The sequence below is a fragment of the Dendropsophus ebraccatus genome, chromosome 1 (assembly GCF_027789765.1).
Source record: "Dendropsophus ebraccatus isolate aDenEbr1 chromosome 1, aDenEbr1.pat, whole genome shotgun sequence".
Lineage (NCBI taxonomy): Eukaryota > Metazoa > Chordata > Amphibia > Anura > Hylidae > Dendropsophus > Dendropsophus ebraccatus.
In genome coordinates, this window is record NC_091454.1 from 51,389,000 (window position 1) to 51,407,254 (window position 18,255).

General features: G+C 39.9%; 1 protein-coding gene across 2 annotated transcripts in view; it reads right to left on the reverse strand.

Moving 5' to 3' along the window:
• The window catches only part of LOC138792797 (teneurin-2-like), a 245,561-nt gene that overhangs the window by 116,733 nt on the left and 110,573 nt on the right, over positions 1-18,255 (reverse strand). For both annotated transcript variants that reach the window (XM_069970714.1, XM_069970706.1), the window contains exon 3: positions 14,241-14,516. In XM_069970714.1, coding sequence (XP_069826815.1) covers positions 14,241-14,466 — 226 coding nt within the window. In that variant the 5' untranslated portion in view covers positions 14,467-14,516. The remainder of the gene's footprint in view (positions 1-14,240; positions 14,517-18,255) is intronic.

Consider the following 18,255-nt stretch of genomic DNA (forward strand, 5'->3'; position numbering starts at 1 on the left):
AGAATATTAAAATATTTAAATTTATTTTTCAATGACTTGTGGGTTTAAATAGCAATATAACACTCAAAGATCTAAACAGATCAAACAATCTGGATAAAAATGTGCTCCCTTAAGAAGAGCATCAAGAGAGCGTGTCTATTTTTTTTATTTTTTTTACAGTTTTCAGAATTGCTTTAGAAACAAGCATATGCTGCAAAAAATGAAAACAAAATATGGTAAATGACAAATATGTGTAGCATTTATCGAATGCCTAGAGACGAAATTGCCTTAATAAAATGTATTTCAAAGGGTTTTGTAATCTGCATGATGATTTTGTTAGGAGTATAAAGAAATTTCAGACATTGGTAAAGAATTGTCACCAGATGGACATTTTAATTAGATAATGGTCCTAAAGAGATACAAAAAAAAAAAAAAAAATCTCCATGTGCACAGTAAAACTGGTTTGCTAAAACTAAGCTGTTCCCTTCCATTTTATACTGTTCCCTTCCCTTCTTTTGTTGGTGGTTGTGTAGTGATGAAATGACACAGGGGTATTTTTTTTAAAAATTAAGAATGAATAATCTTCACTAGATAAGGAATTATCTGTGAAGATTTTTTTTTTCCTTAAAGGCTTAAGAGGGGGTCCCTCTAATTTCCCCTTCCATGTATCTCCAAACACTGTGGCCCTTGATTAGCTGTATGGGAATTTCCTGGATGTTAAAATAGGAAAAGGAAGTGTTTATCACTGGGACCTAATGAGCATTGGAATGGTAGCCGAGGGTGATTGGAGAAGTATGTATGCAAAATTATGCAACGTAAAGAGGACCTGTCACTATGAAAATGCTACTCTCTTAGCATTATAATATAGTTGAGAGGAGCCTTGTAGATCAATATACATGTTTTGGGGGAAAGACTTGTAACTTATTGATTGAAATCTGTGATCTTTTAATGTCTAGAACTTTCAATGGGGCTGCTCCTGCCATTGAATGACACTGAACTCCTAAGCATAGAATGATTCAATAAGGATATATATATATATATATATATATATATATATATATATATATATATATTCCTGTTCCGTGTTATAGTACATACCTGCTTTGCAAGATACATTATATAATAGCACATTGCTAATTAATGCTAAATCCAATTTAATTGCTTCCAACAATAGTTTCATAACTAAGATGTTCTCTATAAAATATACTGTAGGCATAGGTCGATGTTGATGTTATTGTGGTAGGAGAACACCACGCTACTAACCTGCGTTACTATAGTGTTTGCAGCTAACACAGGTTATTAGCATGCTTTTCCCCTACCGTAATTACTGTTTGAGGCATCATTGACCTATGCCTACATGTATTGTGTAGAAAACATTGTAGTTACGAATTAGAAACTAATGTTAGAAGCACATGGATTGAAACTAACTTTAATTAGCACAGTGCTATTATTTATCCGATATATGTTATAGCACAGAACAGGAGTTGTTGTATTGATTGAGTAATTTAACCTAGTTGGCGTTCAGTAGCTGGTTCCCCCAGTACAGTTTTTTCTTCATTTACAGGCAGTGCCTGTTTATAAAATTATTATTATTTTTTAATCTGCCTCGTTCTTTCTGGTGTTGCTGAAGGAGTAGATGGCATTTTCATGGTGATAGGTACCCTTTTAAATAGTAATGAGCGGACCCATGTATAATCGGGTTAAATCAAACTCAATTTAAAAAAAAAGAAAGAAAAAGGGTCGCCAACTCAGACTTTTTCCTAAGTTTACCTTAACTTAGGGCCACAAAAATGGCTGTAAAATGTGAGTAGAAAGGGGTAAAAGGCTGCAAAGGCAACCAAATGTAGATAAGAACAAGGCAATTACCCTGGCAATAATCGGGTCGGGAAAGTAATAAAAGAAATAAAATAAGATTAAATCAATAAATAATATTGGCAGATGACGTGGACATCCAGGTGTAGAAGAAGGAGGAGTATACTCCCAATCCATCAGGCTAAACGCCCAACTAAAATATAACTTTTAATCTTACATACGAATAAAATCTGTGTATCAAGTGGTAGAAAGAGTTAAAAACACAACAGTTAAACTGCTACCATATAAACCATACGCAGTAGAACCAAACCAGGTCTATGTCACTGAATATGGTGGAACACTGTGCTTTTACTATTTTAAATCTGCCTATAGCCCCTTCAACATGTTTTTCTGTGTCCGCAGCGTCATCATTGCTATTGAAGTCAAAGTGGACTTGTACTTAGGGCCACAAAAATGGCTGTAAGATGTCAGTAGAAAGGGGTAAAAGGCTGCAAAGGCAACCAAAATGTAGATAAGAACAGGGCAATTACCCTGGCAATAATCAGGTCTGGAAGGTAATAAGAGAAACGAAATAAGAATAACTAAATAAATAAACAATATTGACAGATGAAGCGGACATCCAGGTGGAGAAGAAGGAGGAGGTGAAGGTAGAAGGTAGGAAGTGAGTAAAAGGCAATAGCTAACACTGCAGATTGGGGAATAGGCTCCTTAAAAAGGCACTGGGAACAATAAGTCTTTTGGGATCCATGCCTTGTTAGGCGGACCAACCTTCTGGTGACTTGCTGCGGGGCAGGACAGCATCTCCAAGGCATAGAAAGCAAGCTCTGGCCAGAAATCAAATGGGGGAGGAGACATCATTCAGCATCATTCATCCACCATGCTCCTGTTCATATGTGCCATATCTGCCCATGGTGTTGTTACATGAGGAAGTTGTTCCTCATAGTAACCATGCTGACCCTCCCTTCTAATGTGGTGCTGGTTCCCAAGCTGCAAGGGCACAATGTTATCCTTATAGGCTGGATCCAGCAAGGTGGCCACTCAATAGTCAGCACTTTTTAGGATTCTTGCAACACGGGGGTAATTTCTCAGGCACTGCAGACTGCCCTGAGTCAAGGACATGTCGTCATCAGTGAGAGGTGGCTTCTCGGGCTCCTCTGCATCCTCTGCTTTGGGTGTCACTCTTCTGTAAGTAAACCTCCTTTAAAACTATCCCCTGGCTGGACAGAGGAGTAGATAGATTGACTTACAACTGGAAGAATGGATGGTCTTCCTCCTCCTCTGCTTTGCTCTGGGGGGGGGGGGGGGGAACCAGGGGCAAGCTTTGACTTCCAACAATCTTGAGTGGTGGCAAGACATGTTGCAGTAGCATTCCTTTGTCAGGCACAGCCACCACTTCATTCACCCAGTGGGCAGTTAGTGGGCAGTGGGCTTACTGGTCCACGTATTAGAAGTAATGTAGACCTTGGCACTTACTGTATCTTGTTGCACAGCTCACAATATATCCTGTCTCTAACTTGTTGTTGTTGGTGCAGGTGAGGGATGAGTTTCAAAATGTTCCTGTTTAGAAGCAGGGATCATGGGTGCAAGGGGCAGTGTTTTTTGTTTCTTTCCAGGGTTTGTGTGATGGAAAGCAGTAAAGTGAAGGTGTGAACATGACCATTGATGCTGGTGGTGATGGTGGTTGTGCTGCTTTAACATCTTTAAGTTGAGGGCTTACAAGTGGGCCTTTCACTCGGCAGGCGAATGTAGAGGCCAATAATACAGAAATAAAAGAAAAAGCGTCACATTCTTGTTGGCTTTTCTGGTGTTTGATCCACCGCAGCATATGCTTTGAATTTAGGTGCCTTATCATGCATGTGATACTGAGGTTATTTATATTAACACCTCAGCTGAGGGCCTGGTGGCACAGTGTGTAAACCACCAGCATCTTGTTCTTGGCAATTTCATGGAAAGATGCCAAGCCACAGAGCTCCTATTAACTGTTTTGGGCACGCTCAGTCCCTTAGTGTTTAGCATTAACACTTGCTAAGACCAAGGAAGTTATGCTGTAATCCGTGCCGCCCACTTGCAATAAAGGCAGTCACAGATCTCCCGGATATCATTTTAAACTGAGCTTGAAAAACGTTGTGTGAACATAGCTATTTAGTAAACTTTATCAGGACTTTTTATCTCTGCCTCAGTCAGCAACCTTCCCTAATGTGAGCAGATGAGTAAATCTGTGATCATTCTTTTTCCCTTCCTCCTTTTTCACTGACATTATGACAGCCAGCAGCTCCTCAGCACAGCACAGCAAAAGAAAAGTTCAGCAGCAACATCTCCTTATACTAACCGAACAACAGACACATGAACAGACACTGGGGGGAAAAACCCAACATACACCAATAGAGCATTATCCAGCAGATGGTATAAAGCCCCATAGGCCCCCATGTACCCCCAACATATGGCTCTCAGGTGCACAGGTTGACTTTTCTTTACTCTGTTTATCTTTCTAAAACATATGAAGCACACTAATTACGTTTTTTAAATGAGAAAAAGTTAAACTAAGTGAACTGTGGGGTTCTCTAAAACGGATCTCCCTGGTACTGGACAATAATAAAATTGATACATGCTGTAGATGTTTCTGTAACTTCAACAGAGGTTATTTCCAAATAACATCTATGTATAATTTTTATACACTACCTATAAAAAAGTAAAATCATCAGTACTGAGGAAGGCATCTTTGTGGTTTTAAAGGCTGACTTGTGACAACACCTATGTATAACATTTATGTTTCTTCCATAAAATGGTCACAAATGGCAAAGAGCAGAGAATACCGTTTGATAAATACTGTAAAGGGATAAAGGATACATATAGCATTAAATACAAACACCACTATAAACAAACATAACATAAATGGGTCTATGGACAAAAAAAATCTATTAAATAGAAAAGAGACATAGAGTAAACAGTCTTATATTTAAGGTCATCTATATTGCTGGAAAGTTGTACTTTTTTAGTTCCTTTATGGTAAGCAATGTTACATCCGCTTCTGAATAGAATTACTAATATTGACCATTGACCATTGATTGAGAATGTGTTTTTTGAAGACAGGTACATTCAATACGCTTCATTTAACTATATATTATACTGCAAAACTGGAAAAAATAGTTTTTTTTGGGGGGGGGGATAAATAAAAAAGACATACTTTTTACCCCTGTAACTTTTAAAATTTGCTGTTTATGGATTTATAGTGGGGTTTATTTGTTGTGCTGCAAGGTGTAGTTTTTATAGATACCGTGTGTGTAGAACTGAACGTTTGATTACCTTTTACTTTTATTTTTTTGGGATGTGGGATGTGATGAGACCAAAAATGTTAATTTTACAATTTGTTATTTTTTTTTTACATTTAAAGCATTCACCATGCACTTTAATAGCAATATATTTTAATAGACATTTTCACACACGCTGATACCAAGCAAGTTTATTTTTGTTTTCTTACTACTTTTTATTTAAAAAAAAATGGTTTTGGTTATTATTTGAAAAAAATTATTTTGGTTATTTTGATTTTTTATAAGCATTTTTGTAGTTCCCCTATGGGACTTCTATATGCAATAGCTTGATAGCTCATAGAGATCAATGAGGTACATATGTACTGCATTGATCTATTATCCCAGTGCTCTATTTGTTCCGCCTATTTGGCTATTTAGCCATTTAGATGCAAACCTCACTGCAGTATTTAAATGATACTGCTGTGTGGTGCAGTTGATCGGATTAGGGGGAGCCGATCAAAGCCACTGCATCGCCAATGATGTACAGCAGTGCCATTTAAATGCAACGAACAGGTTTTATAGCTGCATCTAAATGGTAAATAGCTTGTATGTGATCACTTTAGCTATTAGCAGTGGTCGTGTGAGGAGCGGGCTTAAGACCTGTTTGAGTATAGTTGGAGACCTATCAATCAAGGCTTGCGTGTCAAGAAAAAGTCACCATGGGCTGTATTAATGAAAAAAAAAAAAAAAAACGCCTGGTTTATAATTTGTATTATCCTACATAAATATACATTCTCATACTCAGTAGAAGAAACTGTGCTATTCTTTAAACATTGAAGGATTTATTTTTAATAGGATATTGACTAAAACAACCTCTGTGTTTTAATCTACCAAAACTATTTCTGTAATACAGTAATTTATTGGTATAAACCTAATTTTATAGTAAATCCACAATCAAAAGGACACAGCTGGATCAATTATAGTTAATTTACAATTTTCAGAGACATAATGAAAAAAATAAAATCCCTTGTATGAAGGCCAGATTCTGTTTTAAATACTATTCAAGAAATAAATGACTTATGTTTAGCAGGACAGGAGCCTATAAAAATAAAAGTACAACATACAACACCTATAAGGGGGAATTTTATTAAACTGAACATTTAATGATCCTTTTTATGGAACAACATGAAAAAAATTTTCGGACATAAATCTAATAATAATTTGGCACACAGATACATTGGGTTCCCGGGAAGGTTAGAGCTAAAGTCCTGTCCTTGCCAGATGTATAGGAGAGGAAGGGGATGGGAAAGAGCACCTCATAGAAATGAATGTAAGAATCTACACACAAGCACACAGGTGACATAATTGGAGCTGTGTCTGACCACACCCCTCCGCTCTCTCTCTCACACACACACACACACACAACACACACACACACACACACACACAATAATGGTAGTTGGAAAGGTATACTGAAGCCTTAGCAACTAATATGATTAGTACTTTTATTTTCAAAGGGAGATGGAATCTGATTGGTTGCTAGGGGGGACTGCATCATCTCCAATTCTATCTTCTGCTCTTTGGACACTTACTACCATTTTCATTAATAAGAGAGAGGGTTAACCTTTAACCTGCAGCTCATCTTATTGACATCTGTGGCATCTTTTGGACCCACTAAGTTAAACCAAGATCAGTAGTAACTTACAGCCACCCTGCTTGTGGGATTTTGATTTTACATTTATAGGCTAGATTACACTGCAAATCCTTTGTTGTCACTCTAAATAGGATTACATACTCGCAGCAGAATTCTCATTCCACTGTATGTAAACACCATCCCCCTTAACCCGCGTTGGCTCGGTGTAAACATTACCGGTCCAATCTCTGGCTTTCTTCCTGGGCTCCTGGCATCCTGACGTCCCACTCAACTTAATCAGTAATCCTATTCAGATTGACAATAAGGGATCAGCAGTGGATTTCACTGCAAACTAGCAGTGTGGAATCTGCTGAGGATCAGTTACATGTGAATCAAGCCATAAAGTATATTTAACTTTGGCTTTTAAGTTACAATTTACATAAACAGTGCATAACTGTTGGGGTATATAAGGCTCCTGGTGATTTCCCTGTTAAAGAAAAAAAAAGGCATAGATTGGCCTCCTTGGCACCCTGGAACAAGTCTGTCTGTCCTCCATAGCCTTTCGGATGCATTGAACAGTTTGACCCCAAATTTGGCATGCAGAAGATACACTGGGTGCCCAGGAAGGTTACAGTGAAGGTCCTGTCCTTGCCAGATGTAGAGGAGGGGAGGGGGGTAGGGAAGAGCGCCCCATAGAAATGACTGGGAGAATCTCCACACTGCAGACACAGGTGATATAATTAGAGCTGCATGTCTCTCCAGCAATGAAAAGATGAAGGAGTTAGCTTCAGTCAGAGCTATAGAGACAAGAATGGGCAGATCCAAAGAATCACAATCAGAAATATGACAGTCAGGTCTGTTGAAAAAAAGGAGAGGTTTTCAAAAAAAAACCAAAAAAAAAAAAAACCAGACCCATAGAAATAGATGGTAGAATATTCTGGAGATCAGATTTTACATCCCAAAGATGATGTCAGTGCCTTACCATACCCCCCTCCCCCCCCCCCCCCACACACACACATGAACACACAATAATGGTAGTTGGGAAGGTATACTGAAGCCTCAACAACAATGTGACTAGTTTTTTTATGTTCAAAGGGAGCTGGAATCTGATTGGTTGCTAGCAGCGGCTGTCTCAAAACAGACACATAGAAATAAGTGGTAGACCCCCTACCCCAACTATGCATTACAAGTATACAGGACCCCAGGACCCCAGGACACCACACACACACACACACACACACAAACAAACACAGCTACATGCTATAGGTATACAGGACCCCTCCCCTTCCATCTATACACCAAAGGTATACAGGAGCCACCCCCAACTGTACACTACAGACTTACAGCCCCCCCCCCCAACTATACACCACATGTATGAAGGACCTCCCCAACCTATACACTACAGCCATACAGGAACCCAACGATACACTACAGATATACAGGAAACCTTTGTCTTCCCAAACTACATTCTTAAGGTCAGGGGCGGACATATCACTTGTGCAGCAGGTTCAGCTGCACAGGGGCCCAAGCCAATAGAGGGGCGCCAGACTCAGACTCTAAAGTGTCAGCTCAGCATGGCACATGTCTGTAGTGGCGTCAGCACCCAAGAAGTGAGGGCTCCCTGCACCTGTGAGGCCCACTTAGTCACTGGATGCTGTGCCTGGCCGGGGCTGGTTCTCCTCTCTTCTTCTTTCCTCCTGCACACTGTTGCTGCTGACAGCCCCTTTCCCTACTGCACTCCACTGTACGGCATACCTTGTGTGAGGAGGAGAGAACATGTAATGACAGGGGCTTGAGGGATGCTGCAGGGTTATGGTTGCCAGGGATGGGACTGTGGGGAGGAGCAGCAGCAGCAGCAGCAGCTCTGACAGTGAGTGATTATTGCCAGTGTGTCTGTCAGGCTGCTAAAATTTGTAAGATAGAGGATGGAGTGTGTAAAAGAAAGCACAGAGCCCCCCCCCCCCCCCCCCCCCCCCACACACACACACATACTGCAAGTTTATGCCTTTCTTTGCCAATAACTGTGCCCCCCTCCCCTCTGCAGCATGGTTGTTTTTTTCTTTCATCTCCCCCCTAAGCAGCACATAAAGTACATGTATCCCACCTGTGCAGCCACATACGGTACATGTATCCAACCTGTGCAGCCACATACAGTACATGTCTCCTATCTGTTCCCCAACAGTGATTAAGAGCCCATTTGTTCTATCCCTTATTAGTGCTGTTCTGGGGTCACGTCCACACTATAAACTTTATATTCTGATCTCCCACACAATATCCAGTACATAAAGCACCAAGGACCCTCCAAGTAAAACAGCTGCAGACACTACAACTCCCAGCATTTACTGAAGTCTGCAGCCCTCAGGATGTGCTGGGATTTGAAGTACAAATAAGCAGACAACTCAAGGGGTTGTCCCCTCAGAAGCTACAACTCTCAGCATTCTCTGAGAGCTTCATAAGTGTAATGCATTCTGAGAGTTGTAGTCTCAGAACCAGGTTAGCATGTCGCTTCTCACAGTTTCTTTATTTGGGTGCCCCCCATGATCAGTTCTATTGGTGGGCCACAGGTACCCAAGTCTCACACTGCAGTACAGTCCTTTAGTTGGCCCTGGCATACAGTATGTGCTGTAGGGCTCTCCTGACAAACCAGGACACATGTACTGGATACCTGGGTGTACATAGGTGTGCACCTTTAAGGCAGAAAGGTGGAGATACGAATAGGTTATGGGGGCCCTAACACATTTTATGCATCATTGATAATCAATAGAGCTGGCAGGCCAGATGTCGCTGTGGGGGTGGGGTATTGCTCCAGGCCAAAGATTACACTCACCATCAGCGTGAAATTGGCGCCAAGGAGGAAGGAAAGACAGCGTCCTGAGCGTCCTGGGCACTATAGGGGGCTATCAGTAGGTTACATTTGTCTAACCTGCTGGTTTCTCTTTAAGGCTGTCAGTGACAGGAGTGATACCTGTCATTAACTGATACTGCGCATTTTCCCTAGCTGATGGAGGTATAATACTTACCTGCATGTGGTCTAATCTGCCTCAGGCAGACTCTGTGAGAACAGCACCAATAATACTGGTCAATGCTATACAATGTAATAGCATTTAACAGTGTAAGAAATATAATGTAGAATTTGTAAATAAATAAAAAGTGTTTAACCCCTTAACGACGGTGGGCGTACATTTACGCCCCCGCAGGCCGTGCCTTAACGCAGGAGGGCGTAAATGTACACCCTGCCGGGGGGCCGCGCTGTGAAGCGACCGCTGAGCTCGCTTCATAAAGGGTGAGGAACAGCTACTATCAGCAGCCAGGCCCGCACCCTCAATGGCGGGCCACCTTGATCACTCAGGCACCCGCCATTAACCCCTTAAATGCCACATGTAAGTAACAGGAGCATCTCCTGTCACTTACCGATCGGGACCCCCGCAGCATCTCTGCAGTGGTCCCAATGACAAGGCCTGACTGCCAGGGATCTTTTACCTTCCTCCGTGCAGTCAGGTCTTCACTCTTCTGATAGAGTCTCCTGATAGAGTCTGCACAGGTAGATTAAAATGCTGCATTACAAAGTACACCAGTTCTGAAAAAAAAACAAGGCCCCACATGCCCCGTAGATGGAAAATTTTAAGAGTTATAAGTCTTAGAAAGCGAGGAGGAAAAAACAAAAAGGTAATTTTGGGCTCTGACCTTACATTTTTACATTTACATTTTACGTTTTACTTTTTACATTCAAGTTTTCTTCTCCTTGTCTTCCAGAAGCTAGGCATCTTCTAATTTTCCATCTACAGAAATATACGAGGGCTAATTTACCATGCCAAGAGATATATTTCTAGACATATAGGAATGAGCTCTAAGGGGGCAGATTTGGATCATGATTTACGCCTACAAGTGGGGGGAGGGCTTGAGTGGGGTTTATGTCGGCCTTACACCAGGAAAAAGGGGCCAATCTGAACCTTCTCTTTGGTATTCACCTCACAGCATGACCTTCTTAAAGTTCCCCCACAGTTCCTATATTCTTTATTCCATTTCTTTTTATGAGTCTAATTATTTTCTCTTGGCTGTGGCCTTATCTAGAGTTTACATTTTTAATGCCATTAGTGATTGGTTTCTAACTGTAAGGGCCAAAGTACACCAACAGATTTTTGAAGCCAAAGCCAGGAATGGATTTGAAAAGAGGAGAAATCTCAGTCTTTCCTTTATTCCCTGATCCCTGTTTATAGTCCATTCCTGGCTTTGGCTCAAAAAAATTTGTCAGATTATCTGCTGGTGTATTAGGGCCCTTACATTACTTAACTTTTGCATTTTGAATTGAAATCCTTGTTATGTAACTTGTATTTTCAACATCTTTAATATATTATACAGGTAAAAACTCCCATTTCATGGTAATTTACTAAATTATTTATTACAATTGCATTGGGGTTTTTATTTTATTTCATTCCAAAAAGTTTTCAATTTGTTACACTACTGGTGTTAAATATTTTTCAAAGTCTCCTAATTTCTTCTTTTATCAGCACATGATCCTAGGTCTTACAACTAAGTGCTTCTTTTTAAGTTTATTTTACTTTGTTTTTATTTTTCTAAAAATTTTTGTAGCCCTGTTGTTCGGTATTCTATTGAGTAACTAATAGAATGCCACTGTCAGGCTTCACTGGCTGCTTTGTGTAACACACAGATGGTTTCTCGTTTAATGCATCTGACTTTTTCTTTGTGTTTTTCTTTTGAGAGGCAGTGAATCTTGATTACACACCTGAGGCTTCTCTGTACATTCCCTATTCAAGCAAGGCAACAGTCCCTGATGAACAAGGTCTGTCGGTTCCTTTTTGTGAAGGTATGCATTGCCATGTATCTGCTTCTAGTTACTACAGTATGTTTGATCCAGACTTTCCTTAATTTAGCTTGATTTCTCTTTAATTCCGATGTGGAAAGTCTTCAAAACCTTTAACTCCATAGCTCAAAAATGTGCAACTTTTTTTTTTTCTTTTATAAATCCAATTGAATGCTGAAGTGAGCGCTCTACATGTAAGTATTTTTTGGCTGGTAAGGATCATATATAGAGATGAGAAAAAAACTACGGAAAGTGTTGACTCGTGAAATGCTGAACGTTTAGCATTTTCTCACTTATTGTTCTTTCTCTCATCTCCAGTCATTAACATTTTGTGACTTTTTAAGAATATTGCACATTTTTCCTCTAGCCAGTTCCCTATAGATCAGGTTCCTGTAAACATGCATAAACTTGCATCCATTCCAGCACTATCCTATTCACTGGCTGGGATACTTAATCAAATCTAAAGGTATTTTAAATACTCCCCCCCCCCCCCACATGCCACCAAACGTGCCCAATAGCCCCAGAAAAATTACAACCACTGTTTTATATTTTATGTAAAATTCAACAGATACATTAAGTGCAGTTGTAAATAAAATAGTACATCATGAAATAAATTTGGTAAGATTTATAATTTCTAAATGTGTATTGTCCATACGTTATTAGGAGACATATTTCAATGAGCCTTGGACTGGGTCTTTTTAATTAGCATTTCTTCCTTATTTATTTAATGATTTGGTCCCCCCATTTTGAAGTTTCCTTTCTCTATTTGGACTAAATTACACTTTGCTAAGATAACTTTTACTATTATGAGATATAGTAATTATCTGCTTGAATTTAATACCACCTGTCATCTACAATTTTTTTTTATTGTCCAACCCATCCATATACCTTTTTGGGTTGTTGGGGGTAGAGGGATGTCTTTCTTTTGTCTTTTGAACCATTTCATGTTTGAATGCATAAATAAATGAATGGATAAATACAGTTTTTAAATATCAATTGTTCACACTAAATGCTAAATTTTATTAGTTGTCCGTCCTATGGGTATGTTCACACATGTTAAAGGTTCATTGTGTTAGCACAATGAAGGATGGGTGGTCAGCAATTATATGATTTATTACTACAATGACCTGATGTAGTACAGCAATGAGATGATCAATTAAAGGGGTAGTGCAGAGTTTAAAAATTATTCACTAAATAACACACATTACAAAGTTATACAACTTTGTAATGTGTGTTATGTAAGTGAAGGCCCCCTTCCCCATGTTCCCCCACCCCCAGAAGTGTGGTGCAGTATACTCACCAGATTACTGTCGACCACGGCCGCCACCTTGGGTCGAACGACGTCATCTTCAGAAGGCCGGCCAGACCGCTCCAGCCGTCGCTCCAGCCACCCCCCTCTACCATGTCATCAGCTGCTCAGCCGCGATTGCCTGAGCATAACTGTGCTCAGAAAATCGCGGCAGAGGGGGGCCGGCATGAGGGACGGCTGGAGCGGTCCGGCCGGCCTCCCAAAGATTACTTCGGGACTGCCGTGGCCTAGAATATCTGTGCCCTAACCTTGCACCATCCCTCCTCCCCACCCTCTTCATCATTAGGAATGCCATTGGCAGGATTTTTCCTATTCCTCTGCAGTGAAAACTGCACAGGTGCCTTAAAGTCACTGCCCATGTGCAGTATTCACACAGCTGATGAATAGAAAAATACCTGCCTGTTGCATTCCTAATGATGAAGAGGGCGGAGAGGAGGGACAGAGAGGTTGTGCCAACCTAATTCACAGACACTCTAGGCCACACCAGTTTGACTCAGGGCTGCATGTTTAAAAGTTGTTTTTTAGAACAATAACTGCATCCCCTGCAGAACAGACCCCAGGACAGATCTTGGATTAAAAGCAGCTATCTGAAGGTACAAGCGGTTTGGGGTGGGCAGATTGTGGGTACAGAGTCAGTTTAACTTTATAAGTCTCTTTGTAAATGGAGAGCTAGTTATTATCTTATTTACTAGATATCCATCGGACCACCAGCACTGACCCTAATTATTAAGGTATACATGTACCTTTATTGGTAAAGCACAGAGTTACAGGGAGTAGTTTCTCCTTCCATTAACAATTTTCACGCTTCTTATGCTGCCAATCAATTACTATATAATCCTGCATTTAATATTATTCATATGCATATTAAGTTGATGGCTCAGTTCTAACTCTGAAGCTGGTCTAGTTTTTCTGAGACGGCTATGGTTAGCTTTCATTTAATTTTCCTTCCTGTGTCTATTACTTTCTCCTATCCTAATAATAATTTATTAAAGGATGTTGTTATCTTCTAAGTAGGGTTATTTCCACACAACATTAAAAGTAAAGATTTCCACCGCACAATTATTCTCCATCATACATACAATTGTATTCAATAATATTGATACCTTCTCTAATCTATAGCCATTTCGAGTTTACTAAGGTGTTCTTTCTAGTACTTCAATACAAAGACCCGAAGGACAATCTCCATGAGATTTTCTGTCTTAGAGATACAATTGTCAAACCTGTTTCAGGGAAAAAAAAACAAAAAAAAAACACTTGTACAGTAGAAAAAAAAAGCAATGTTTTTAAGCAATGTATCCCTGAAGCAGTACAGTCTGTGAGATGGTGCAAACAGAATGTAACAGTAAAGGGTTGCGCTCGCAATTCGTTACATCCATTTAAGAAAGCTGTAATAAGCTGACAGAAAGGTCAGAAACCTTTACAGTAAGACAGACATACCTTGCCTCGGAAACTCATCTGACTCTCTGTGAACTAGGTCAGAAACACGGTTCCCATAATGCATTCTGTTTTCATGATCATAAGCCTTTAATGTTTCACTGGAGCTGTACGACTTTTGAGTAGGTACTCTGCAGTTCTCACTATCCAATGATGAGCTGGTGTATCGACATTCTTTTCCACAGCGACCTCTAGTCAAAGATCTGTGTCTTCGATCTTTTATATCCATTTTGTCCTTAGCAGTTCTTTTTTAATAGATGCTTAAAAATTCCCTTCAGCCTAGAGTGAAATTAGGAGAATGACACAAAGAAAAGAGAGTTTTAGCTTTGTTATAAAGATTTCAAATTGATTTTAAAATGCTCTATAAGTCTCATATGTTTTAATTACACAGTGTACATTGATTCAGAGTATCATTTACAGTATACACCTACACAAAATAACTCTATGGCAAAAGAAAGAAAATTCTACACATAGTGCTACACATAGTTAGCTAAAATGTTAGTCAATTTTCAGTCTCTTAACTCCTCAAGGTAATTTCTGGGTTAAATGACCAGACACTTTTTTCATCTTGGCTTTCTGGATCTTATTACCCTTGATATTTGCACTGACATTGGCTTGATTGAGATTTAGTTGTTGTGTTTTTTTTTTTTGTGATTCATATTGTACTTTTTATGTTTTACATTTACGCAGTGCATACAATAACATTCCATTTTTACTCATTTAATTTTGGGTGTGTAAGGAGAAAAAAAACTGTTCCTTAAAGTTTTAATTAATTTCTTCCCCTTATTTATCAATGACCTTAATGAAGTAAAAAGTAGGAAGTAAATAATGAGCATGTTCATTATTTGAACAGTCGTAATCAATTACAGCCATTATTCGATACGGTGTGTGCACTGCCGGCCAATTTCCCATTGACTTCAATAGAGTGTATTATTATATTGAAAATACAGCTGTTATTTAAACTCAAAATTACGGCCATATTTTTCTTTTATTTTATGGTGTAGGAACCTAACGTTTAATTGTAACAATTGTTGGCATACTTCTGCAAACTAGCATATTGTGTCTGTGCATAAAAATATGGGGCATACTAAAAGTATAGTATGTATGGATAGAAATACCAATTTTGATACACAGTTTTGTGCAGCAAGTTGTACAAGTTAAAAAGGAGATAAAATTTCAAAGCTTCGGATACCTTTGCAATTTATTATTATTATTATTATTATTATTATTATTATTATTATTATTATTTTTCTGAAATTAGGAAACTTTCTAGACAGTTTTCTTTAAAAACTTCTAAGCATCTTGCATCTACAATGTCTGTGTCACCTTTAACTGGTTTCCTGTCCTCAGGACAGTGTCTGTTTATGATGACTTTCTAGTCTAACCATCAATTCTCCTTGAGTTATAGCAGTTTTAGTCTGTAGCGGTAGAGAGGGGAAGGAGGTTGTACTGAACACAAGAGTGTAGAGAGTGTAGAGTGGAGAGAGTTGGAAGAATATACATGGTGGGCATCTGACACAAGCTGTAGATTGAAAGTAGAAATGAACAAAATGATTATTTCAGAATCAGAGATCAATTCAGCTTGGATTTCCATAGGAGATTCAAATGTGGCTGTAACGCCTGGAGTCGTGGATCCACTGAACCGTCACTAGCGATGGTAGTAACCGCACCAGGGAGCGGGGTCTAAGGGGCCGCTGGTTTTCACCAGAGCCCGCCGCAAGGCAGGATGGGCTTGCTGCGGCAGGCGACCCCCAGGTCGCTACCCCTGGCTTGGTTGCTAGTGACAGCAGGCGAGGCGTGGCAGGAGCAGCAGGCAGAAGATAGTGCAGGCAGAGGTCTGTAGGCGTAACCGCATGTGGCAGGCAGTGCTCAGGAACAAAGGGTAAGCAGCGGACAGGGACTAGGGACCGGGACAGTGGACAGGGACTAGGAACAAGGACTGAGGTCAGGAACGACAGGGAGCTGGGCCAAACGCTATGGGAAGCATGTAGAGGCTCCAACACCTGTAGTGGGGCAGGGCTGGAATTTATAGGAGAGTGTAATGTACTGAGACAGCCGGCGTGCGCGCGCCCTAGGAGGCGGGGACACACGCGCCGGCCGGCACACCAAGAGACAGGAGCGGAGGAAGGTGAGGCGCCCCCAGGGGCCGAACTAGTAGCAGTGCCGGGTCCCTGCACATGGACCCCGGGCTGCATGGGGGCAGGGGGGAGATTGCGGCGGCGGCCCGGAGCACGGGACGCCGCCGCGCCCGTGACAGTGGCCCATCCACTTACTGGGCCTGGTGCAGACAACATGGTTATTTCTAGGCTGTTGTATCTTTGAAAAGAGTCCCTGTTCATGTACACACTTTCTGTCATTCCCGGTGGCTAAAGTAAGTACAGTAGAAAGGACTCCTTTCCTTGACAAGATTCCTTGCTCCTATACATACTGAGTGGTAACACTAGTAAAGCATATACTGTATGCCTTATGGCTCACCCCCCTTTAAGTGTAATTGTGTAATGATATCATCAGTGGGTGCAAATGGAAATTGCAGGCTCAAACTAAGTATAAAAGTATAAATGTTTTAATCCCAGGTGACAAAACATTATATATATATATATATATATATATATATATATATTTTATTTTTTTTTTTATTTTAATTTTATTTTTTTTTCCCCCACATCAAATATCTCTGAAAGACTAAGTTCACACAGAGTTGTCTTTAAGAAAAGAACAGACGCTGATTGCATTGAAATGGTGGCATCGTTATTTTAACGTTCATTTTTTAGAACAGGCGTTAAAATAATGAACATGCCTGTTATTTCCTGATGATGTTTGCCTCACAGCGTCTGGAAAAAATAGCTATTCACACAATGTAAAATATGGCCGGCAGCCGTACCGGCAGTCAATTATTTAATTGATTTGCAGGCACACCCAACGGTGTCCACAATTCAATTGAAAAAAACTAATGTTCCTGCAGTCGATACAGTGGTATGGGCTGCAGGAACATGCCAAACGTGCCGAACACGCCCGGTGTTTGGCAGTTTAACACCGTCCATTGCTTAGTTATAGTTATATGTAGTGTGAATATAGCCTGTGTCTTTAGTAACGAACCTACCCTCTGTTATTCGTTATACCCCCACTACTCTAACCTAACTCGCTGCCCCTAGATTGATAATCTAGTTAACACAGTGTTGATATTTTCCACAGTAAATCTTTCATAATAAACTGTACATTATTGTCTTGTTTGTAGCAGAAAGGGATAGATTTCTAGCAATGGCTGAATTACACACATCACTGGCACATTATGGTTGCTGTGAGCTTAATCAATACAATCCTTTGTATTAAGTTTGCTTTTGCTGCAGGGATAGCAAGTTAGATTAACAAATGAGCCAAAGACTGAGTCATAGATGAGCTGTTAATTTGCACTATTAGTAGATTACAACTGCTGAAGTCACATTTGATGATCAGAGGAGTGCCCAGCAAGGTCTACTGATGTACATTGAAAGGCTCCCAAAGCATTTATCTCTTTTTAATGAGTACTTGAAGTTTTCAATCTATTTTTGCTACAGTGCAAACTGTTATCTATTCTCAAGCTAGAATCTTATGTCTGAATGATACAGCACTTCTCTTGTTTTGGGATGGATACGTAATCTCCAGAGATCAGCATGAATAGCTACAAATAGTCATATTATTTCATCACATTGTTTTCATGACAATTCTCAAAGCTGAATATGCATAGTAAAATAAAATGATCAAATAGTCTTTTGTTCAGCTCTCTTAACACAGTAATTCAGTTTGCTACAATACATTGCACCTTGTCTGGTTTTACGAGAGTTTCATGCATCTTTTTTATCAAGCCAACATAAAAAGTATAGTGCTTCTTTATAATACATGAATCTCTAACTTCGATATTAAACATACATGCTTCCAGATACAAGGGTCATTTATTTGCTACATTTCGATGCCTGACAATATATTTTACACAATACAACTGAAACATTTGCTAATATTGAACTGTGAAATAATTGCTTGT